The following is a 25,245-nucleotide window of genomic DNA, read 5'->3' as shown; positions in this document are numbered from 1 at the left end:
GTATTCACCTCAATTAAAAAAAAAAAAAAAAAGGAAAAATTTGGCAATTTTTACCAGAACCAGCCAGCCTTCAAAAGGAAAACACAAACAGGTTTTTGTTAAGTGTGAACTAACTTACATACAACTTATATACTAATACTTATGAGATTATTAATGTAAAATAAAGTAATTTATTTTGTTCTTGTGTTTGCATGTATGCAGGCTTTGAGTTACTGAGGGCGGGGCTAGAAAGGGGGGTGGGAGCATCATCCAGTGTTTTCGGCCAGGGTGTCAAACTAGGCAAAACTGCCTCTGTATGTAGCCAGGGGACCCAGGTCTGGGTCTCCCTGTGCCGTTCCCTGGCCCGCATAAATTAAAGAAAAAAATTTAAAATCTTGAATTTACTTGTGGCTAACATGCTTTTCTGAAAAAAAGGACCCTAAGTTACATCCATGCCAAAGTTGGTGCTTGTACCACAAAATGCACAATCTAATGACCGTTTCCATTATAAGCCCCAGTTTACTTAATTCATGCACAAAGCCTCATTACGCTGTCATGGATTTTCTGAGGGTTTTTGTTCCTAAACTAACAAAAACAGAGAGCAGCCTCCAATTGAGTTGCAAGGATTAAATAACAGTTTAAGATTAATTTCAGAGCAAAGTTGGAGAAAGAAGCAATTTAATAAAATGGGGTTTCAAACGCTAAAAGAGTGCAGCTTGTAGCGAAATAAAGCTGCATCTGCTTCACAAAAACATAATCTCAACTAACAAATCAGCTTCTGCACAACACACCACTCTCATCATTTCAATGGAGAACAACAAAGGATAAACTGATATATTTCTTTACTTCATCTTGACTAGAAACAAACTAATTCCTATTACAAAACAAATATTCTTCCTTGCCTGTGTTTTCTTTATTAAATATAAAAAAAGGGTGATCCAGGAAAAGCTGTGGCTAAACGTAAAATTGCCTTCCAGCTGAATCTAAGCCTGAACAATAAATAAGCTCTTCAGGGTTTCAAGTTTTTCGCTTAGTCCTGTTATAACAATCCGTGTAATGCTTTTATTCCACTTGGAGCCTGTACACTTCTGCATTTATGGGCATGAAATGAAACAACATTTAAAGTTGTGTGTACTTCCTAGAGAAAATATGATGTGCTGCTCGATCTGTAGGGAAGCACAGCCTAAAGGAAAATAAAAAAAGACAGAGAAAAAGATAGCTGAAATCCCCCAAACACTGGGGAGTCAACAATCTTCTTGCAAAATAATCTTCAAACCTCTGTGGACAGGCTGGGACTAACATGGTAACATGAGGCAGATCAACTACTGAGGCCCGCTTCTCAGCAGCACGCATAGAGGTTACAGACACAGCTTTGGAAATAACATTTTATCTTGCAATTTAGAATTTCACACTTTTACACGTGTTTATGTGTGGACTGACATGCTCCTGTGTCGGACGTCTTACCTGAGCTCAGCAGTGCTGCTGTGCTCAACCAGCAGAGGAGGGAGGAGGATTTCCAGCCCAGGCTGAGAGACATCCTCCCATGAGCACAGCTTTCTCTCAGCATTCTGGTCCTCTTCAAAAATGAAGTGATGGATCCTCACAAATACACTACAACTGCTTATTAAAATGTACAAATATGGGTTTTCAATATAACCGATTTAATGGTGTTACCTACTTCTTCCAGACAGCTGTCCATGAACTACAGAGCAAACATCAGTGTGCTGCTGCCTGTTGCTCCTCCTTCATTCCTTATTAGCATAAAGCCTGCTGAGTGTATGCTGGCTTTACCAGTTTGACCTGTTTACCACAAAGTTCACTTTATACCACTTCTAGCCTGTTAATATGACCCTAAATCTGTCCATGATTGTTGAGCCTTGCACAAACCAAACAATGCACAATGACCAAAATAAAAATCTAAATGCGTTTCAGAAAAAGTACACATTCACTTTAAGAAACAACACCTCGATATCATCTTTTTTTTTTTTTTTGCATTTGAGAATAATGAAAAAAGTTCAAAATGAATGTTGTTTTTCTTTGAAAGAAAACCAACTCCTTATATCTGTTTTATTCAGCAGGTTAAAATTATACGGAGGAGGTACAGGTACCGGATCTCAGGTGACAAGAGAGAGTTTGTTTTAGCAGACAGAAAAAAAAGGTTTAAAGAAGTTTCAAGGGTTATTGTCATAAGAGTCTTTGTTCAAACACATTGCAATATCTTCTTACATGTAAGCGTTTAAATGAATTTGAAGAACATTGGACTCTGACTGTCTTGCATTTGTATGCTGTTGCAAAAAACAGTTGTTTTTTTTAAGTTTCACCCCTTAAGTTTTCATGATCTTATTTCAAGAAAGAGAATATTTGTTTTCTTTTAAATGCTATAGCTGATAAAGAACAAAACTCTGAGACATCTGAGAAGCCAGAACTCACTCCAACCACACACTCCCACTCCTTAAAAACAAAGAGCATGGCAGATCAGTCCACCAATTTAATTATTCAGATGACTTGTGAAGGCCTACAAAACAAAAGATTTAAAAACTGTTGTTTTTTTTAACATAATTAAATGTAAAAAATTCATTTTACTTAGTATGCAAGGCACCACCCAGGCCGGGCAGCCTTCTACCACAGTGCAAAATGGGTGACTGGTTACTAAGTTACCCTTTGGTGTGAATGTGAGTGTGAGTTTCTGTTTGTCTCTGTGTGGCCCTGCAATGGACTGGCAAACTCCTTCACCTCAAAAGTCAACCCCATGACTCTGAAATAGGAACAAAGCAGGTTTCGAGGATGGATGGATGATGGATGGGGCCAGGGGTGGTTCACCAATCATCGACTGGGGACTTGATACATGAGCAAGCCACTCTCCATTCACACTAGTTTTAGAACAGAGACATGCATTTATTTTGCCATCCAGCCATTTTCAGGAGCCATTGAATCTCTGGGGTGGCTAAATCCAACCAAGCTGCTGTTGGGCAAAGGCAGGATAGACCCTGAACAGGTTGCTAGTCAGTTGCAAGGCCACACAATCACCCCGCACACTCTCGCATGCATACATAGGGGCGATTTGAAGACATTAATAAAACTACAAATTATGTTTTTGGATGGTGGGAGGAAGCCAGAGTGCCCGCAGAAAAGGCGGGCTCTGAGGCGAGACTGTTCACCACTGCATCGCTGTGCCGCCCTACCGGTGCAACTAAAATGGTGAGTGATGCAATTTTGGAGCTAGAGTATGCACCGTACAGTTTTGAGCCAGATGCCAGATCAGACGAGGAAATCCAAAATATACATACTGTGTAGATCTGTTTGTCTACAAGTGGATGCATTAGAATTTGAGCAGAGTAGAGAGCTAGTGGCCCGCTCATTGTGGATTTTACGTCATAACTACAAGCTTTTACGAATGACATTTTTTAATCTGCTCCAGATTCACCACAATTTGGCTGGAAGTGAGGAATCCAGCTCCAAGATAAAAAAAACAAAACAATTTTGTACAATTCCATGTCTAATTGCCACTTCACCAAATCTTTGAGTTAGATTCAAGATGTGGCATTTTTAACTGACATACAGGAGGGAAGATATTTTCTTTAAAAAAATTACTTTCCAACTGTTCATTAATTACAGTTTGGATCAACCTTTTTATAACTTTTTGTTCCACGTTAAGGTGAAAAAACACAGTTAAAAATATGTTTAATGTTTCAGCATTCTGTAAATCTTAACATTAATGTACACTGTTAACACTGCACCACCTGAAAAAAGCTCACTTGGCTTTGTTTGCAGCGTGTTACATAACTGGATTTGTGCTTTAGAGGGTTGGTGCTCACAGTTCCAAAGTCCACTCTTACAAACACTACTCAGGCTGCACAAGATGACCTCAGTGATAGCCGAGAAAGCGAAGAGACTGGATTTGTTGGGCTCGCTCTTCAGTCTGTTGCCTGGCGTGCTCCTGCTTGTGCTGCCTTTACTACAGTGGATTATTCTGACTTTCATCACAAGAGACACTGACGTCAAACAACAGGACTAACTGGAGATTTTATATTCTCAATCATTTTTCAGGTTTTACAGCTTTTTTATTCAAAAGGGAGAATTGTTTTTATATTGCTTCACTTTGTGCTGCAAACCAACTTTTGACAATCTGTATTCAGCAGAGCATCAGTTACAAGCAAACACCTGCTGAACAGAAACCGGACTGTCACCCGATAGATTTGGCGCACTATGACTGCAGACATTTGGGATGTTCTTATTGTAGGCGCTGGGCTTTCTGGGCTCAGTGCAGCTCATTTGCTCCTTAAGAAGAATCCTAAACTGAGAATCCTGATCCTGGAAGGAAAAGGTCGGTGAAAAGTTTAGAAGAAAAGCATACCATTTTCCTCTGAACTGAGAGCAGCTTTGCACACTTTTCCAATCTAAATGAGTCTCATATTGTTGTCTCTGGAAGATCGAGTTGGAGGTCGCACAGTTTCCTATGAAATACCTGCGGCGGATGGTGCTGATCGCTGGGACTTTGGAGGACAGTGGGTTGGCAGGTGACTGAGACACACTTCAGAAACATGAATATGGAGTTCTGACTCTGTCTGACTCTTGTCTGCAACAGATGTGCTTGTTCAGTGATCAATAAAACCCCAACAGCAAAGCCACATTGACACCTGCTGGCTGCATAGAGTTGTAACTGTACAAAAAATAATTTCTCAAAATACCAGAATTACAAAACAGAACATACATTTATAAAACTAAGCTTAAACTATTTGTGTGATTTATGTTTTGCTCTAAATTTATCTCTTTGCATGTGAGTACAATCATGGGTAAGAATTGTTTTTTTCACTTCTTTAATTTTTACATGATGCCAGAAACAGTCATTCAAGTAAGATTTAACCATTCCTTGCTAAATTTTCACCAGCTGTCCGTCTGTCCATCCATCCATTTATCCATCCATCCATCCAGCCAGCCAGCCAGCCAGCCAGCCAGCCAGCCATCTTCTTTGCCAACCCAAACTACTTTATTTTTCAATCGTTATGAAAATTTTTATTGTAGAAGCTCAAATTAAGTCCAGGACAAGCAAGGATGCGTCATTACTCGATTCTGGAAAGTTTTTTGGGGTTGTCCTTGTCTATGCAGGCTGGACATGGTGAAGAGAAACTAATATTTTCTAAGAGGATTTATTTTGTTTATAAATTTAGACTGAATTCTATGGGTCGCAAAGAAAGTTTGCTTTCGTAATTTGCTTTAAAGTTAGTGGTTGTGCTCAAATATGCCCTAAAAGATTATCTCTAATATCACTTATTATTCTTTACCTCATATTGCACTCAGAGAGAGAAAGTTGCAAACTTGGTGATTGAGGTTCTAACCTTCAGTTACTGCTCTAAAGGAAAAAGTTTATTTGAAAAACACATGATAATCATTGTTTAAAAGCATTTTTCTATATATCATGCCTGCATTTCACAGCTTTAAAAAGTAAAGTTAATTTCATTTCTCAAGGACCCTGCACTAAATTGATGCTTAACGCACCTAACGGGTCATAAGGGTGAAGTTTTTTTGTTTTATCTCTTTAGTTAATCCCTTTTAAAAGCTACATTACATTATTATCATGAAGTTAGAAAAATGCCTGTTTTTCTCTTGCAGAACACAAAGACATGTCTTGGAGCTCATTAAAGAACTGGGCTTAGAGGTCTACCCCCAGTTTAATGATGGTAAGAAGGTGCTTCATGTCGGCGGGGCGGCTTCCAAAGTCCGTGCATACAAAACCAGCATTCCTGCTCTGTCACCACTGGTGCTTCTGGACATGAGTCAGCTCCTGTGGAAGGTGAGACCACTGCCACAAACAAAATGCTGTTGCTTGTTTGTTACTGTCTACACCACTCTTTCTAGGTCTCTGAAGAAATTATAATAGAGATGTTTTGATGAACTGGTATAAATAATGTGGCCTTCTGAGCTGAACTATCAAGGAGGAAAAGACTAGGGTGTGACTCATCTTTTGGAACAATTTCCAATAATTCCATGTCTGATAAAAAATACAGACATGCAAAAATAACTTATTTGATTAAACATTATTATGGGTTAAAATGCAATCAGTGGTGGGAAAAAGATTTTGCAAATGCTAACACACACAACGATTTTATTTAAGGCTTGATCAAGATGAAGCAAAATTTGACAAAACGTTTAGAACACAAAATAAACCCCGACAATATAAAATAGATGCTATGCACAAACATACAGAGGCGGGTAATATATGAACATCAGCCTTTACAAGATGAAAAAAGACATACATGACTAAACAGGCTGAAATACTATAGCGCTTCAAGAATTAAAAGACCCATACAAAAATAAATTTTTAATTCAGCCACTTAATATTTTGTCTAATGTATGTTTTTTTTGCTCTCTAATCTCGAATCTTAATCTCAAAAAGTTCTAGGAAATTATGTAACCTCAGAAAATGAATAGCTCTGATATGCCCTCCATTAGACTGATAAGTTTCTGCCTCACAACTGAGAAAAATGTGCTTTAGTCATGAAATCTTGCCTCAGTTGTCATGCAATGATCAACACTTTTTCCTTGGCCAGGGGTGCAACCTAAATGCCAAAAGTGTAATTTGGTCCCGTTTCTTACCGACCGTGTCTTTGTACCAATTATGCTATTAATAAATTCACACTATTCATATATGAAATGTAAAAACACAAATCTACTGTAACGATAGTTTACAGATTTACAGAATTGAAAAGATGAATTTTCTATCATTATGATTTTGGTTCACCACCATCTTTTTTTCCTTTTTACTAGCCATTACAGACATGACGACATTGGTGTAGAATCTTTATCTATAAATATAAATGCAATTGTTTACCTAAAGAACTTTGCCTTTGAACACCAACTACCACTGTTGTACTGCAGAACAGAAGGATATTAGCTTTATGTGCACCAATGTGTGCACTGGACATCTCAGGTAAAGCAACTTAACTAAAACAAAAGAAACAAAACTATAAAAGCACTATTTATCAAATTTTTTGTTTTTTATTTCTTCAAAGACAAAGAACCACAATAGAGGATTAAAACAGACGCAATAGAGTGATAAAGTAGCTTCATGTGGCACTGGATCCTCAGGTTGCAGACTCCTGTCCTGTTTTTTTTTCTTGGAAACTCCTTTTAAATCTCAGTTTCAAGAGTTTATCGTCTTATTTTGAAGTGAAGCAGTGTGCCCAAACCCCTAGATTCTCATAAGTAAATGAAAAGATATACTGCCCCCAGTCTCTGTCTTCATCAACAGGAGACCTTGTTGGTTCTCAGTGATAAGTTGTCATGTGAGGGTTGTGTGTACTCTGCACTCAGATTGAAAGGCTGCGCAGAACAGTGTGTGTCCAGGATCCCTCTAAGACTCCCAACGCAGATGAACTTGACAGCATGACTCTCCACACGTACATCGAGCAAAATGCATGGACTGCAGGTCAGTGTCAGCCTCAGCCTGAGTTAGCCTCCGACTCTTCCTCAGCTGCTCTTTCTGTCTGAGGAGAACTGCCTGAACGACACTAGCCGACATCTCTGCTTTGAAATGACAAGACAGCATGCAGTCAAACACTGTGCCTGCTGCCCTACACTGTAATGTTTTTATAAATTAAATTTAAAAACATTTTGTGTTCCCTGACAGTAAACTAAGCGATTATGGGGTCTCATGCCGTGAAGCTCAAAGTGACAGCACTAACAAAGTCACCTCCAGAAATCATTAAGTCTTTGTTTGACCTGCCATTGAGCACTTATCCACCTGACGAACAGAGTTCTGTTGAAATGTTGTGACCCAGATGTGGAGAAGACTTTGACTTTGTTGGCTATGATCAGACATTTTGTGTGGAGTGAAAAGACTCTCCGGGGTTTATTGACTTCCCACTGAAAGAAGTTGACATTTGACAGGATGATTACAGATAATGATCATCCTCTCAGGTGGAACGGGGGCTCTTGTGGTGGGAGAGCAAACAGTTTTTTTTTCCTTGACAGCATGAGACAGCCGTAAAGACTACTGTCTGTGCTGGGAAATGTTTTGGACTGGTTTGTGTCTGAAAGCAAGCATGTGTCTCCTCCCCTATCTTGTAGAATTAAAAGAGCAAATTGGAGTGAGCAGCAGATCTGTCTTTGGCATGGAGCCAGCCCAGATGTCCTTCCTTTTCTTCCTCATGTATGCTGCAGCAGCTGGAGGACTACTGGCACTTCTGGAGAGCACTCCCGGTTGTGCTCAGGAGCTCAAAATAAAGGTACACCACTCCAATCATAATTCCCTTGGCTGCATATTGTTGACTCAAGTGTTATGTCAGAATGAAGGAGCCAGTCTCTCCTCACTTGAATTAAACTCAGTCCCTTAAGACATCCTGCTCATCTCCCATCATGTAAAAGAATGCATTTCTTTATCTGTACAGCATTGATTTGGATTATCTGATCACCCACGGTTTAGCCTCTGTATTGGATTTTCATCATGAAATCTGTTTCATTGATTGTGTTTTAACATCGACACACCTTTTACCACAGCAGTTGAATTGACTGAGAGTGAGAAAAGTTATTAAACAGAATTCATGAACTAGTCTATTCAAAGAGCATTAACAATGCCTTTTTTGTAAGAAGGCACTATTTTTTTTGCTGTTTTTTCTTTTCTATCTGCGTCAGAAAAGGCAAAGAAGAGACTGCTGTTAGCATGGCAACAGCAAAACTCCCGAAGGAGCTTTACTTTAACTGATCTGCTATTACCTTACAAAAAACGCCTTAATAAAACAAACTTGAAATCTTGTATTGTTTATTTACCCCTTGCATTGTCCCACACTAAAGAAGCAAAGTAAGAGTTTTAAATTCCATGCTGAAAAGAAGAACATTTTTATAACTTTTCTATTCAGGTTTAATTTCATGTCCTTTGCAAAAAAACACATACAGGAGATATGTTGTTTACAGTTCATTCTAAAATAATCTAATAATATAATATATATATATATTAAAAAAATATTTAAAAAACGCCCCTCTCACCCTCCGCGGGTGGTTTCTCCTCCAAGCTCGGGTCCTCTACCAGAGGCCTGGGAGCTTGAGGGTCCTGCAGTATCTTAGCTGTTCCTAGCACTGCACTATTCTGGACTGAGAGGTCTGAGGTCTTTCCAGGTATCCGTTGTAGTCACTCCTCCAGCTTGGGGGTTACTGCCCTGAGTGTTCCAAAAACCACAGGCACCACTGTCAACTTCACTTTCCATGCTTTCTCCAGTTCTTCTCTGAGTCCCTGGTATTTCTCAAGTTTCTCATGTTCCTTCTTCCTGATGTTCCCATCACATGGCACTGCCACATCCACCACAACGGCTTTCCTCTGTTCTTTATCCACCACTACAATGTCTGGTAGTGGTGTTTCGGAGGTGTTTCCCATTTTGACCTTGGGATTTCCAGTTCATATTCTGCACACATGCTCCTATATATTATTCCAGCCACTTGATTGTGGCGCTCCATGTATGCCTACCCTGCCAGCATCTTACACCCTGCAGTTATGTGGGTGTAAGATGTGTAAGAAATGGACTAGATGTGAGATATATATATAAATATACATACATATATATATAGTGTACACTGATCCTCAGGGTGGCTGTGGTTTTGTAACTTTGCTCAGTTGGTGCTAAGGGGCCCAAAGTGTGCCAAGAAATATATTCCACCCCATTACACCACCACCAGCCTGAACCATTGATAGCAAATTCCGCTTCAAGGTTGGATGTGTTGTGAATTCACATATGCTCTTTTGCAGGCCTCGGTTATAACCAGTGGTTGTTTGAGTTACTGTTGCCTTTTTATCAGCGGGAAACAGTGTGGCCATTCTCCTCTGACCTCTGGCATTAACAAGGCACACAGAACTGCCGCTATGTGGATATTTTCTCTTTTTCTGACCATTTTCCTGATGGTTGTGGGTAAAAAATTCCAGTAGATCAACAGTGTCTGAAATACAAAGACCCACCTGGCACCAACAACCATGTCAAGTTCAAAGTCACTTAAATCACCTTTCTTCCCCATTCAGATGGTCGGTTTGAACTGCAGCAGATCATCTTGACCATGTCTACCCGCCTAAATGAACTGAGTTGCTGCCATGTGATAGGCTAATTAGAAATCTTCATTAACGAGCAGTTGAACAGGTGTGCCTATTAAAGTGGCCAGTGAGCCATGGGCTTTTCAATCGTTTCTGCTTCTTAAAGCTACTAAAGTCCTGGATGAATTTATTTAAAGTAAATAATAACAAGGCAAATATGTGTTTATTTGTTTGTGGAAGCAGAAAAAGACAATCAAGCACCAATAAGGAGCTGTAAGCTCCAAAGGAATGAAGACAAAGAGTTAACTCATGTTTATCAACTTTCATCTCAATTCCAGTGACTGAATCTGCTATTTCCCCATCTCAGTCAAAGCTTCCTGTCCCAACAAAATGTAGGTTTTCCTATTGACTGTTTTTTTCTCCTGGGCTGCACATTGGTATTGAGATTTGCACTGTTGTTTCACACCAAGAAAGCCTTAACTGAGTTATTTGTGTGGAGTTTGTATATTTTCCCCACGCAAGCCCCCAAACACTTATTTCACAATTTGATAGGTGATTCTAAATTGTCTAAAGTGTGTCTGTGGCCTTGGTATGGACAAGAAAACTGTCCATGCCTTTGCCCTAAAGTAGCTGGAATTGGCTACTGGAACCCCTGTGACCCTGTTCAGGGCTAAGTGAAAGAAGAAGATGGATGGATTTTTATTATCTCCTGTAAGCTGGACTGTTATACCATTTTTTCAGCTTTTCCAAAAACAGTATTTAAAAAGTTGCAACTCATGCAGATCATACACTTAAAAGCTAAATTTTTTGAATGGTATAGGCCTTTTAAAGTTCTGCTGGTGTCTGTTTTTCAGACTAAGATTTATAAGAGGCATTCAGCTTGTAGAACCCGAGGTTAGAAGTAATTAGATTGAAGCTCATTTTAGCTGCTCTGCAGGGAAATGACGCAACCAGGTCCTTTCTGAGCTCAAATGTACTCCAACTCTGTCTATCAAAACAACCATCCAAACCGCTGAATCCCTTTTGGGGTCTAACAATTTTTTTTCACTGTCTTTTATTGCTTGAAATATAAAGCTTTTGGTATCCTTACAAAGGGCTGTATTTCACACAGAAACCTTTCTCCACTCCAAATCTGTTTTTGAAAGAAGTTATAATATTCAATAATTTTTTCCCCTTGATTGCAGAGCCTCATATAATTTTACTTTAGCTTTTTCTTGTTTTTTTTTTTACAGTTTTTCTCAGTCGCTTTAGTACAATTCTCAGATCAGAATTGAAGTTTGCAAATACGTGTGTGCATTTCTCAAAACAATTTGAACAAACAGCAAAACACTATTGATTTCTGGCAAAAGCCTGTAACTTGCTCAAAATCTTTAGTTCATCTCTCAAAACTAAGTCTTTATGTCATTGAACATGTCAGTGCCATCAGAATGTCAAGTCCTTGTGTCATTGTCTACGAACAAGACAGTCAAATTATTTAGTCATGCTGTCAATATAACTGTGTACTTTAGCGGGAGGTTCTGATGTAAACTATGGCTAAAGTTCTGATGACAATTATTGTAAAATGTAAGTTACACCTTTTTTGTTTGATTGCAAGAGACTGGACAAGATTCACATTTACACTTTTATTGTTCATATTGTAATTTGTTGATAGACCATGTCATACCAACATAGAAAAAACCCACTGCAAACAGTAAAACAAAGGGGAAAAAAAGATAGGACAATATTCTGTACAACAGCACAGGCAGTGCAGTAGGAATTGGTGTGGTCTTCCTACACCTCTTGTCTTTCCTGTTTGTTACAGTAAGCTACAAATTCTCATCCACATCACAGCGAATATCCTGTCTTGTAATGCAGCGAAATATGTTTGTCACATTATGACAACTTGGTCAACCATTTTGCAGTTAATGACTTATACGATGAACTAATGACTAGGTGTTTTGAGGAGTAAGACTATTGCACAGTGAACTATATACCGGTAATACATTTTGATCAACATGACATAAACAATTGATAATGTAGCAAATAGCAGAGAATTGTACATAATCATTTGCATGGATGTACCAAAGCAATTGCAACTTGTTCAAAGAAGTGAGAAACTGCTTATATGATGTGCACAAGTGACATCATGATGTGAAGATTGAACAAATAGTTTTGGGAATTTCATTCTGATCTGAGAATTGTACTAAAGCGACTGAGAAAAACTGTAAGGATGCCTCTCCCTTATTTGTTTTTGGCATCCCAAGATTGCATCAGCATACCAGATAACTTTTAGCCCATATCTGTCTCTCCACAGGGAGGCAGCCAGCAGCTTTCAGAGTGTCTGGCAGAACGTGTTGGGTGGAAGAATGTCCGGCTGGGCTCTGCTGTGACGGCCATATGGCAGGTAGATACAGTAATGTCTCACTCAGGGACTGATGAGGCGTGACTCTGAGATAACAGCTTCCTCACTGGAGAAACAGGCCGACTCCTGTGAAAGCACTGTCTGTTCCGCCTCAGTGTCCCCTTTATCTTCGGTTCACAGACCAAGAGACTCCTTTCTATGCTGAAAATTCATAATCAGGATTATATCAATTTCTTCTTCCCTTAGGCCAATAAAATTTTTAATGATCACTATATATACAAATACATTCTATATGATTATTTTGATAAATAGTTTTTGGCTCATGATTTAATTTTATTTTTTATTCTAAAACTATCAAATTCACCGTTTAAATTTATTCAAAATTAACTTATGATAGTGCTTTAAATCTTTAGGGGGGCCGATTTAGCTCGTGCTGGTGAAACCAGCATTCAAATCCAGGCTGCTCCCTGTTCCCTTCTCTGCTTCTGTGCCGGTCCCAAGCCCGGTTGGATTGAGAGGGTTGCATCAGGAAGGGCATCCGGCGTAAAAACATTGCCAAGTTAACTATGCAACTCATCCTCGAGGGAGGGTTGTTTCGCTGTGGCGACCCCTGAAGGGAGAAGCCGAAAGTGAAAAAAGTGCTTTAAATCTTTAAAAAACATTATTATGATTAAATATGATTTAAAATATTTTAGAAAATTCTTAATTTGTTCAACTTATTTCAAAGTTTTAGCAACACATTTTGGAATAAAAGCATTTGCTGAATAGAAAAAAAAGAATCCTTTTCAATATTTTCAATTCAATCATAATAAAATGTATGAACTAAAATTATATCAATAACAAATTAACAACAGCAAAACGTGAACATGTATTATTTATTTGATTAACTGCCTCCAGCAGTTTGCATGCATGAATTTAAGCACAGCTGCATTCCGATTCATGCATAACTTAGTTAGATTAAAGTTTGTCTCAATATATCTGAATCATGTCTTTTTCAGTTGGGTTGTCAAGCTACGTTCACACTGAACGTGATTCGTGCGTCAGGGGCGTCCAGTATCAATGTTTAGTCGATGTACAGACGTGATCAGAGGTCCTGCGTTGTGATTGGAGCATCAGGTGTGGTGGCAGCGCATTTTGAGTGTCATGTCGTAGGTGTTGCAACATGTCCAGAGTTCAAATATTTAATCTTTGGTAAAGAATTTACAACGTGTCAACCAATCAGGGTTCAGCTTTAGCCCATGACATGCCGAGGACATGATCAGTGGGTGGAGTCAAAAACCAACATGAGGGAGGGTCGGATTACTTTTCTCCAGACCTTTATGACATTTTTATCAGAAACCTGTGAGTCTGCTTTTTGAGTGTTTCTATTTCTCTTACCTGTTAGGGGCTCAAAACATTTACTGTTAAACATGCATCTCTAACTAAAATTAATCACTGTTTCATTGGATTGAATTCCAGTTAGTTTTTCCTTTGTTTACCTTCAAGTTAAGTAAACTTGAAGTTCTCATGTCACTCCAAATGTTCAAGAGGCTGGGTACGTCTTTGACATTTACACAGTCTGTCTAAGTGCTAACACATGCTGGTAGACACAAAAACATTCACACTGACATTCACAGCTACAGGCAATTTACAGCTCACCTCAGCTGGGGAGCAGCACAGGCTAAAACCCCGAAAAGATGTCCCAGATGGTGGGGTTGCATTCACAGGACACAGTCTGAACTGCTGCCTGTTAAAGGAGATGGAGCCGTTTTTAATTTAATGCTTCTTTAGAAGTTCAATCAGGACTTTTTTTAGGATATTTTTTAGATTTTTGTCCATCCTGTTCGGCAATAATCTGCAAAAAGTCTTCTTCTATCACAGTGTTTTTCAACCTTTTTGGAGCCACGGCACACTTTAACCTTGACAAAAATCCCGCGGCACACCAGCACCCCCCCCCCCCCCCCCCCCAAAAAAAGCAGAAACTCATAGTCTGTTTTGATCTACAGCCCCCCCCCCCCCCCCCCGCCAATCTAACGTGCATTTTTGTGATAATTGTGGCAGAAAAAGCAGGAAGTTGCAGATGTTTTTTCTAAAAGATGTAATAAAAGTTAAGTTACATACAAACTGTATATTCGTTGTGGTTTCAATCCGTATAACAAGAACGACTCATTGTACGCTAAGCCGCTGTCCCTTTAAGCCAATGCATCATGGGAGATGTAGTGTGAATACGGCGAGAAAACGGCAGAAACACTTGCGTCTCTGAGTTTCATGGTTTTGTTCACTTGTTCCACGGTCTGATACCGGATTCTGTGGAAAGCTACACCGCTAAAGACGAGCTTTAGCTGGTGTTTTTGTTGGAAATGAGTGAGTTATGAGCTAAATTGGAACAAGGAAGTTTAGACTTTAAACACTTCTGATTGGTCAGACTGATGACATGTGATTAAGCCTTCAAGAATGATTGGTGGAGTCGTGGAGACAGTAAAAGCTGCGGGACTTTTCAGAAAACAGTTATAGCTGCAGGTAAATCGCGGTGCCGTCATTCTTATCAAAATGTCTTTAATAGAATCAGTTAAACACAAAGAAATAAGTATTTTATGATCTTTCATATTCCTAACTACTCAGTGTTTTATCAGGACCTGTTTGGATGAACAAAGAGCTGATTTCCTGGAGATGGTTAATGTTTTTAGATCAGTTAATGAGGGCAATTTTCCACGGCACACTTGACCATCTCCCACGGCACACTAGTGTGCCGCGGCACACTGGTTGAAAAACACTGATCTATCAGACTAACAGTTGATCTCATTGCACTGAGAAGTTTCTATTAAAGCTTTTCCTGGGAAGTCCATTTTCTCAGAAAAAATTGAACATTGTCATGTCTGTTAGTGGAAGACCTGATTCATCTTTTATTATGGGCAATAACACTGATAGGGGTAGAAGGGTAAGTAAATGCACTCATTATGCACATTTATTGAACAAAATTTCGTAGGAAAACTGTAATGAATGTTTCATAAACTCTGCTTTACTGACATTTGATCATTAGGGTGCATTGGGCTGCATGCATTATTTTACATGGATACCATTTATGTCTATGGGTAAGCAGCAGGAAATCAACGGGACTTTCCCCCCACATTTGCTCCATCTGATCATCTGAGCAGACTACTAAACCAGTTTCATTTGTGTGCTAGAAACCCTGCAGAACCTTTGGATGATTAATGAGTTCAGAGTATGCACTAGCGAGCAACTCACATTTAAATGAGTGAAGCATAATTTTTTAATCCATTATGTAACACAGGGTAATGCAGGGGCTGACACGTCGGCTGTCAGATTCAGACTATACATTATTGGAGTACAGGTCAGAAAATGTGTATTAGACAAGACAGTCTGTCACATTTAAGGATTTGCACTGGAAGAAACTGATGAAACTTATTTTTGAACACAAAGACACATGTGTAACACAGGGATGGGCCTTGGTTTTCCCAAACACAACTAAGGGAAATAGCAGATAACCCCTCTGAAGAAAAAATTCCAATTAAACATTACCATAGATGGTAACACTTCCTAATACTCCTGCTTTTCAAAAATGGTCCAAATAAGCGCATGTGACTGCACACGATGCACACTCCTGTTTGATGTACAACACATTTAGACAAAACAAGATCTTTAAGAAGCAAAGCTACTGTAGATTCTGTGCTGTGAGCAGCAAATGAACTATGATTGACTCTGACGTGTGTCAGTGGGTCTTCAGACCAAAAATAGAGACTGGGATATCTTTGCATTTAAATTATTAATGAGAATTAGTAGGAGAACTGATGAGAAGTGTGTGAGAACATGGGTACTATTTTTATAATCAGAGAGGTAAAGTGCTAACAACACTACTAGATATGATTTTTTTTAGTTTATATGTCTCAAAATGATTGTCAACATCAAACACAAAGGTAATTGATTTGAACTCAAAGTCAAAGTCAACTTTATTGTCGATTCTTCACATGTGCATCACATACAATGAATCGAAAGATCACAAAGACAATAAAAAAGCAAAGCAAATAAAAAAAAAAAATTACATTGTAGAAATCAAAACAAAATTCCAAAAAAACAAAACAAAACTGAGCATGCATTAGTCTCCATGATCCCCTGGGTGTACTCTGCTCTTTGCCTGATGACAGCCAGTTCCAAGGCCGAAATGGTTTTGTATGGTTAGAAGTACTTTTTGCACAACAGGCAACATTCAAATTGATATAGATTTGTATTCTGACGGAAGCAACTGGTAAGAATATCGAATTCCAATACAATAGTAATGAAACAACAAAATAAAAGTACCGGTAATGGAGTCAAACTCTACTTGACTTCAGTTTATAATCATTATATTTAATAAATCGAAAGTGACCTATATGTGTATTTGCAAAGCTCTCTATTTATGCTTATAAGTAATTATATTGCTAAGAGGATTGCATCTTCTTCTAACATTTTGTCCATTTATCTTTGTTTCTTAATCAATGTCTTACTTTATTTCTAAAATGAGTTTGATTTATCTGTGTGGTATCTTGTATTGTCTAAAAATAATGCTTAAAATCAACCAATAATTCAAATCAAATCCAACAAATAGAGCACAATTTGAAAAGGTTTTCCAGATAAGTCATTAGGTTTCTTTCACACTGTTCTTAACAACAAGAAAATATGATTTCAGTGAGAAAACAGAGCAACCTGCTAAAAACGTCCTTTTTAAATTTTTTAAATGTTTGAACAGGATGCAGAATGGGCCAAAGTGATGACATCCAGCGACACCTTCCTGTGCAAGGCCGTGATCATCACTTGCCCCCCTCATTTGGCAGGTCAGTGTGCTTCTGCCACTTCTGTTGAGTTGCTGAATGAAATTCTCAGTGATGCAGAAGTCTGCTAAATGTGGCAAACTGGTCATCCAAGCAGATAAACTGATGAATTTTCTGAATCTTTTTTTGGCTTTGGGGTGTGGGAGTCACTTTGACTTAAGTATGTCCTGCCTGACTTCAGACTCCTGCCTCATGAGTTGCTTGGATTAGATTTTTGAACCAGCGCAGGAGTCAAGGCCAAAACTTTAACTTGGGGCTAATGTGACATTTGTTATGGTTGGCTGTGGGAAGCTGTAAGCGGTAAACGCGTCACTACCAACTTCTCTGAGAGTAAAGTATGGATCCCTGTGGGCTTGTAATTTCTTGGGCTAGTGCCTGAAAGCTTTAACTGTACCAGTTAACATCACAGTGATACGGCACATGATGCAGAAAAATAAAACTTTGAAGGCATCAACAGAATAAATTTTGTTAAAAAAATAGCTTACATCTGATTATTGCCTTGCAAGCAAACTGACATCATGATTTGATATTTCCCTTGAGCTATGTATACTTTAATTGAGTTTTTTTTTCTAAAGCCTGCTCTCTGGTTTCTAATTAACTTCAAGCCAAAACTTTGCTGACTTTGATTTTGATGGGGATTTCATTTTTCCCTTTCGGCATTTGTGTAGTCAAGGCTTATTTCTCTGGTCTAATATTTGCGTTTTCATCTTTCCTCCATAATATCCCCATGACTCAGCATGTTTCTGCCTAAGACAGCCGCCAGGAGGTTTGGTGGAGGTTTGGGATGCATCATGCTGAAAGGTGCAATGATTTATAAGTAGATTGTCTAAAATCATACCTCCGATATCAAATGCCCAGTGAAATACTGACATTGTGAGCTTCATTCCATCTTTGCTCTCCCGCCCTTTTTTAATATTAAAATTACAACCAATCCTGCACCCTGTAGACAAACAAAACACCTGATGCTGTAAACACACCTTAATTCACGCAAAAGCTCTTTTGAAATGTTTTTACAGAATTGGCTCATCTTTAATGGTTTTGCTGGATTGACTGACAGACTCTCCTCAGGAGGAGAAAAGTGAAAATACTGATTGGATAAATGAGATAATAATCACCCCTGGCTGTTTTCTGCCTGTTTCTGCATAATAACTGGTTGTTCTTTTTTATTATGGTAAATTCAGAACAAAATTACTATTAAACCTAGCAAATAAACGACATTTGAACCAAAACATGTGCAGTTTCCTAGTAATGTTTTTAGGTTACAGATGAAGTTTCCTGCTTGAGATCAATAAATTTACATTAAATTCTCACATCGTTTTAAGTGAAAGAACTTACTACAGTCACAGTTTCTTATTGACTAAGACTTTCCTTCATCAGTGTATAAGATGAGATAAGATTAGATAAAACTTTATACATCCCACAATGGGGAAATTCTTTTATCTCCAGCAGCAAAAAAAGACATATAGAAGTACAAACAGCAAACACAAAATAACTAATTAAAGTATTTTTGTATGTATGTATGTATGTATGTATGTATGTATGTATGTATGTATGTATGTATGTATGTATGTATGTATGTATGTATGTATGTATGTATGTATGTATGTATGTATGCATGTATGTATGCATGTCTATCTGTCTGTCTGTCTGTCTGTCTGTATGTATGTATGTGTGAGTACACATACTCATGTAGACATGAATACACATAAACTGACAAAAACTACCAATTTATTTTTCAGAATTTTTTTGGAAGATGAGAAGACACAAGTTAAATTATGTTAAAATGATTCTTAAAGTTTCTTACTATTATAACAAATTATTTAGAATTTTGGACTAAATTTGATTTCCCGACATGTTGAAAGTCCTACTCTGATCTTTTTTTTTATCTATATTCAAAGAGTTCACAGTGGTCTTTTAATTATGATTAAACTGTTTTCAGCTAAAATAAAAAAAAACTGTGTTGTTTTCTAGAACAGTGGTCTCCAACCTTCTTTGGGCCATGGACCGGTTTAATGTCAAACAATACTTTCACAGAGCGGTTCACACGGGGCTGAAACTTGCATTTAGTATTTTTAAACTTCCGGTTTCAGATAAACATATTTACCAAATTAAAATAGTACTACAGAAATTTAGTCTGAATCTGAAAACATTTGTAGATTTTTTCTTTTTTTTTTACAGATGACAAAGATTTAATGAAACATAGTTGTAAGAAAATCTTTCTGATTTGTAAAAAAAACTTAGTAAAAGAAACATTACAGTTCATGTTTTCATGGAGTAACATTAGAACAATGAGAACTGAACCCAGTCCTAGGTCATCTTTTAGAGCAAAAACATTTTTATTTATTTATTTATTTACATAATTCCTGATTCATTGTGTATTTTTTAACACAGAAGAAAATTTTCTTTGCTCAAGTTTCTTAATAGCTGCCTGACTTATTCTTCCTTGCTGTAGGAAAATTCATAAATGTCCTTTTCACAAGTTTCCACAAATCAGCAACTTCATTCTTCGTAAAACGGTTATGGTTGGTTTAAACTTAGACTTTGTGATGAAGATGAAGACGTCTAAATGGATGCTAGCAACCGGACGGTAACTTCAAGCCGTTTATAAATGACATAAATTTATAAATTAATAAAATGACAACTGTCGTAAGACTGATATTTTATTAATATAATAAACACAAAATTCATCTTCATTATCTGCAAGTGAGATACATTAAAGTCATTTTCTACTGCATATAAATGCAAAGCGGCTTCTGTACGTCTGAACAACTATCTCAATAAGTCTGTATTTTGAGGAAGACTTCTGGTTTTGTCTGTAAATAACAGCTTAATTTTTCTTTAAAATTGAAGTTTTTTTTTTTGCCTTCCTCACTGGATCTTTTATATCCCAAAAACTTTCCAAACACATTTTTTTGTTTGTTTTTGATTAGCTTTTTAGCTTTGGGCTAATAACTTAGCTGTCTGAGTAGCTGCTTAAAATCACCTGACACGTCAAGACAGACGGATGTGATGAACAGAATCCAATAGTTTTCCAAAATAAAACTTTCTAAATAAAATGGCAATAATCTTAGTTGATGAATTTTTTTTCTTCCTGCGGCCCCGTACCATGTGACCCATGGACCTGCATCTGTCAGCAGCCTGAGATTTGGGGACCACTGTTCTAGAACATAGTTTCTGCAGAGCGACAGGGGTTCTTCAGAATTTAATTTTCAATTTGTGGGAGGGACCGTTGGCGTGGTGTAAGCCCACCCCCACTCCCCATCATCCACTTGTTTACAGGCTCTCCTTCAAGAAAACAACCCCAACCGAACATTAGCGGTGCAACAAACTCATGAGCATATCGGAGCTCTCCAGCCATACAGTTCTGAACCAAATGCCAGCTCAGACAAGAAAAAACAAAGACGTACATCAGGGGTGTCAAACTCCAGGCCTCGAGGGCTGGCCTTCTGCTGGTTTTCCAGAAATCCTGTCTTATCTCCTGCTGATTACTTGGATCAGGTGTGTGTGGTCAATGAGGAGCTTCAATGACAGGTTGGTTGGAAAACATGTTGGACATCAGAAACGAGCAGAGCAGGGAGCTTATGGCCTGCTGCTGTAGCTTACATCACAGCAACAAGGTTTTAACAACAGAATTTTCTGCTCCCGATTTACAACAATTTAAAAAAAGACACACTCAGAAATGAAATATAGAGCTTAATTTTTTTAATCTAAGTCCTCCATCATCAGAAAAATTCCACCAGGACATGTAAAAAACACCCAAAACATGATTTTCATCAGAGTGGATCTATTTTATAAAAGCCCACCAAAGTAAGGTCAGGTTTTTCCACTATTCAGCTTCCGATCTATGCTACTCTCAAGTCTGGGTTTTGTACTTCTCATTGTGAGCTTTAAATAAGGCCACATACTGGGTTGCATTTTGTTTGTGAGTGCCTTTAATTTGACAGAATGATAGATTTAATCTAAAGTGGGGTGAAACCTCAGCGTGTGAGCTAAATGAGTAATCAGAGCAGATGGATGGATGCATTTCTTTTTTTTATTATTTAGTAAAACACAAAATGTCAAATCGCTCCAAACACATATAAATGTATGTATTTTTACACTTCACTATTTTTATGTCTAACAAGGGATTTCAACATCCAGCATCCAAAAATTGAAAACAGTTTATAATGGTAAAAACACAGTTTCCCAGTAGAATCCAAAGAAAAAAAGGGAGTATTGCTAAGAAGTCAAAGCACTTTATTCAAACACACAGAAAAAATCTGTCAGAGGAAAAAAAATCCAATCTGTGCTGATTTGCCAGGTTAGCAAGATGTTGGAGCTGAACCTAAAGATCAGTCATTCAGTCTGTCCTTTTTTTGGTTCTAACCTGGCAGCAGATCTGTCACTTAAAGCTTCATATTAAAAGCCAGGGTCCTTAATGAGACAGGTCTGAGAGTAGTGTTCAATAATGCAGTATGGATTGCTTTAACTCCTCTGCCATCATGAAACACTTTGGCTTTAAATCAGTGACGGGAGGTTGGCTAAGACTCATAACCCTTGTGCTTTCCTAGGCACTTTAACATTGGGAATTGGGTCATCTAGACCCACTAGACCAGGGATCACCAACCTTTTTGAGACTGAGGGCTATTTCATGGGCATTAAGTGGTATGAAGGGCGGCACAGGACCTGTTTGCTAAAAACCTCCTAGCCCCCCCCATACACACCCACACATTTGTGTGCCCTATTTCTATTTGCGCATTTTACACACAAGAACATGCATGAATTTTCTTGACTCTTATTAAAGGGGGGGTCAAACTCAATTGCAGATGGGGTCTAAATCCAAAACACACTTTAGGTTGCGGGCCGAACAAGATAAACATTTATTGAACACACTAAAGCTAAACTTTTGAACCTTTAAAACTTTAACTTAACTTTAACTTTTTAAACATAAATGTGAATAAAAACAGACAGGAATATTAATTCAGAATAATAAATATATTCTGTCAAAATCATGCAAATATGAACATACAAAGCCAGGAAATATTAATAATTAGACAAAATAAAACAAATTATTCCGTTTTCTTTGCTCATTTGTCATTATTTTTACAGCTAAACTCCTGTCATCATTTTTAGCAATACGTTTATTTCTGCTTGGTGTGTGATTTTCTGTGTGAGTCCTTGGTCCTGTGTGTGTGTCTTTAGTCCTGTGTGTGTGTCTTTGGTCCTGTGTGTGTGTCTTTGGTCCTGTGTGTGTCTTTGGTCCTGTGTGTCTTTGGTCCTGTGTGTGTCTTTGGTCCTGTGTGTGTGTCTTTGGTCCTGTGTGTGTCTTTAGTCCTGTGTGTGTGTCTTTGGTCCTGTGTGTGTGTCTTTGGTCCTGTGTGTGTGTCTTTGGTCCTGTGTGTGTGTCTTTGGTCCTGTGTGTGTGTGTCTTTGGTCCTGTGTGTGTCTTTGGTCCTGTGTGTCTTTGGTCCTGTGTGTGTGTCTTTGGTCCTGTGTGTGTGTCTCTGGTCCTGTGTGTGTGTCTTTGGTCCTGTGTGTGTCTTTGGTCCTGTGTGTGTGTCTTTGGTCCTGTGTGTGTCTTTGGTCCTGTGTGTCTTTGGTCCTGTGTGTGTCTTTGGTCCTGTGTGTGTGTCTTTGGTCCTGTGTGTGTCTTTAGTCCTGTGTGTGTGTCTTTGGTCCTGTGTGTGTGTCTTTGGTTCTGTGTGTGTGTCTTTAGTCCTGTGTGTGTGTCTTTGGTCCTGTGTGTGTGTGTCTTTGGTCCTGTGTGTGTTTTTGGTCCTGTGTGTCTTTGGTCCTGTGTGTGTCTTTGGTCCTGTGTGTGTGTGTGTCTTTGGTCCTGTGTGTGTGTGTGTCTTTGGTCCTGTGTGTGTGTGTGTCTTTGGTCCTGTGTGTGTGTCATTGGTCCTGTGTGTGTCTTTGGTCCTGTGTGTATTTGGTCCTGTGTGTGTCTCTGGTCCTGTGTGTGTGTGTCTTTGGTCCTGTGTGTGTGTCTTTGGTCCTGTGTGTGTCTCTGGTCCTGTGTGTGTGTGTCTCTGGTCCTGTGTGTGTGTCTTTGCTCCTGTGTGTGTCTTTGTGAAACGTATCAGAGGGATTTGATTATTTAAAAACCTGTTAATGTGAAAATCATGTTTAGGTCTCATAAGACATTAAAAACTAAATTACAGAACTTATTACTGGGATTGCTCCAAAAATATTTGGCATTTTTCTAATTTTGTGCAACACAAACAGTAAAAATCCTCCAAAAGCCTCTTTTTCAAAGGCGGGAGTGCCGATTCGCAAGTTTCAGGCTGTTCCATACTCTGCCATATATTTCACAATAGCAGAACTAAAGTGCATCAATTAATAATAGCCAGCACTGAATCACCACCCTCTACAGTCCAGGCATTCACCATTGTGCCCGAGTCTTAATTCACTGTCCTCTTGCTTAGTAGCGACCACACTGGATATGTCCCAATCTGCTACCCGTGCCCCATGCAAAGCACAACCTCGGTTTGTTGAGAACGACACTCACATACGTTAGTGGACAATAATCTTTGTCCGTTTATTTTGAACACACCCACTGCCAGCCAAAAAGCATTAACCTCACTTCTGCTCACAGCTCCCTCACTATGGCGAGCGATTTAACACAACCGAGATTCCCCACTTCCCATGAGTCTTAAAAGCATAAGGCGGGGCTAACCCCCAGATCACCACAACATATTGTTCTGCTATATGAGCAGTGCTATTTTTGGAGCATTCCTGTTAAATGATATTTACCCTTCCAATCATTTATTACATTCTCGATTTAACTGGGATAGTGATCTTTGTGTCTTTTGTGGAAATGATGTAGAAACTGTAGAACATCTATTCTTTGAATGTTTTCATGTAAAAGAGTTTTGGTCTTCTTTCCATAATTGGCTCAAATCCAAAAATATCATCATTAACCCTTTAAATTGGAATACAATTAAAATTCGATTACAATCCATTCACAAAAATCTGGACTTTCTGATTAATGTACTGATTGTAATTTCAAAGGATTTTATTCATACTTGTATATTCTTAAAGGTGAAACCTCACATTAATGGATTACTCAACCCTCTCAACCTATTCTCTAAATCTTTACATTACATAAATCATAAGAATGCCCAGACATTGTGTAATTTATTTGATCTATTTGAACTTTTGTAATAGACCCTTATTTTTATTGATTATTTTTTTAAGTTATATTTGTTTTCATATTTTTTTTGTCTACCTTTATCTCAGAATTGATATTGTTGTCAATAACAGACATGCCGTGATTGTTTGTTGAATATTTGCTTCAATTAAAAAAAAAAAAAAAAAAAAAAAAAAAAAAAAAATGTGGGTGCACTCCCTACGGGCGCCACAAGGGGTGCTCGAGGGGCCATGGGAGCCCTCGGGCACAGGGTTGGTGACCCCCGCACTAGACAGTGCTCTGAACCTTTTTTCTTCAATGATTTGTGATCTTCACTGGTGTCCATGGATTACATGAAATCTTTCCACCTTTATCCACTTTTGTCATGGTAGGAATAACACGTCAATGTAAGGGTGGGGTCATCTAAGATAGCACAAGGGTTAAAAAAGCCAAAGTCAGGTAAGTGAATGAGAGGTCACTGCTCCAAAAAAAAGTTTGAGATTCACAAATGAGTTTGTGAGACACAAACTCGATGTCTGAGCGGGATGCTTCACTTTAATGTTTAATTTTGTAATAATGTTCCACAATAAACATAGTGTTAGGCTTCTCCTGGATGGTATAGTTGTGTTCTCTGTCAACTTCTCATGCTTGGCTCAGGCATTGTGTAAACAGATGTCAGGTGCTGGTGTCCAAATTCAGAGTCAAGAGACTGGGTGTTAAATAAATGAAAGTGTTGCTGAATTAAACACATGCACTTACACAAACACGCAAAGATGATAGTTTCAAGGTTTAGAAGTCTACTCTCACTAAAAAGACCTCATCTTGCGGTTTAAAAGCTATTTTCAAAGTTAAAATGTCCTTAAAATAGTTTTTTTCATTTTGCATTAGTTAAAAACATGGATTAAAACACATGGGCAGTAGACAAATCTTTTCTGCTTCTTTTCTCACTCCTCCTTCCCAAAACCTTAGTAACATGGACCTGTAGGGAATGATGTGT

At 38.3% G+C, this 25,245-nt stretch overlaps 2 protein-coding genes across 2 annotated transcripts in view; one reads left to right on the top strand and one right to left on the bottom strand.

Annotated features, from left to right (window-relative positions):
• vsig8a (V-set and immunoglobulin domain containing 8a) overlaps nucleotides 1-1,670 on the bottom strand; it is a 29,293-nt gene extending 27,623 nt beyond the window's left edge. Inside the window, exon 1 of the mRNA XM_011481999.4 lies at nucleotides 1,444-1,670. Coding sequence (XP_011480301.2) covers nucleotides 1,444-1,546 — 103 coding nt within the window. The 5' untranslated portion in view covers nucleotides 1,547-1,670. The remainder of the gene's footprint in view (nucleotides 1-1,443) is intronic.
• Nucleotides 1,671-3,838: 2,168 nt separating this feature from the next.
• si:ch211-127i16.2 (putative flavin-containing monoamine oxidase A) overlaps nucleotides 3,839-25,245 on the top strand; it is an 89,507-nt gene continuing 68,100 nt past the window's right edge. Inside the window, exons 1-8 of the mRNA XM_023960791.2 lie at nucleotides 3,839-4,026; nucleotides 4,116-4,303; nucleotides 4,409-4,496; nucleotides 5,590-5,770; nucleotides 7,291-7,405; nucleotides 8,047-8,204; nucleotides 12,285-12,374; nucleotides 17,056-17,140. Of these exons, the coding sequence (XP_023816559.1) occupies nucleotides 4,186-4,303; nucleotides 4,409-4,496; nucleotides 5,590-5,770; nucleotides 7,291-7,405; nucleotides 8,047-8,204; nucleotides 12,285-12,374; nucleotides 17,056-17,140 (835 nt within the window). The 5' untranslated portion in view covers nucleotides 3,839-4,026; nucleotides 4,116-4,185. The remainder of the gene's footprint in view (nucleotides 4,027-4,115; nucleotides 4,304-4,408; nucleotides 4,497-5,589; nucleotides 5,771-7,290; nucleotides 7,406-8,046; nucleotides 8,205-12,284; nucleotides 12,375-17,055; nucleotides 17,141-25,245) is intronic.

The sequence above is a fragment of the Oryzias latipes genome, chromosome 12 (assembly GCF_053564925.1).
Source record: "Oryzias latipes strain Hd-rR chromosome 12, Olatipes_Hd-rR_3.1".
Taxonomy (NCBI): Eukaryota; Metazoa; Chordata; class Actinopteri; order Beloniformes; family Adrianichthyidae; genus Oryzias; species Oryzias latipes.
Note: the sequence above shows the minus strand (reverse complement) of the source record. Positions and strands in the feature narration are given on the sequence as shown.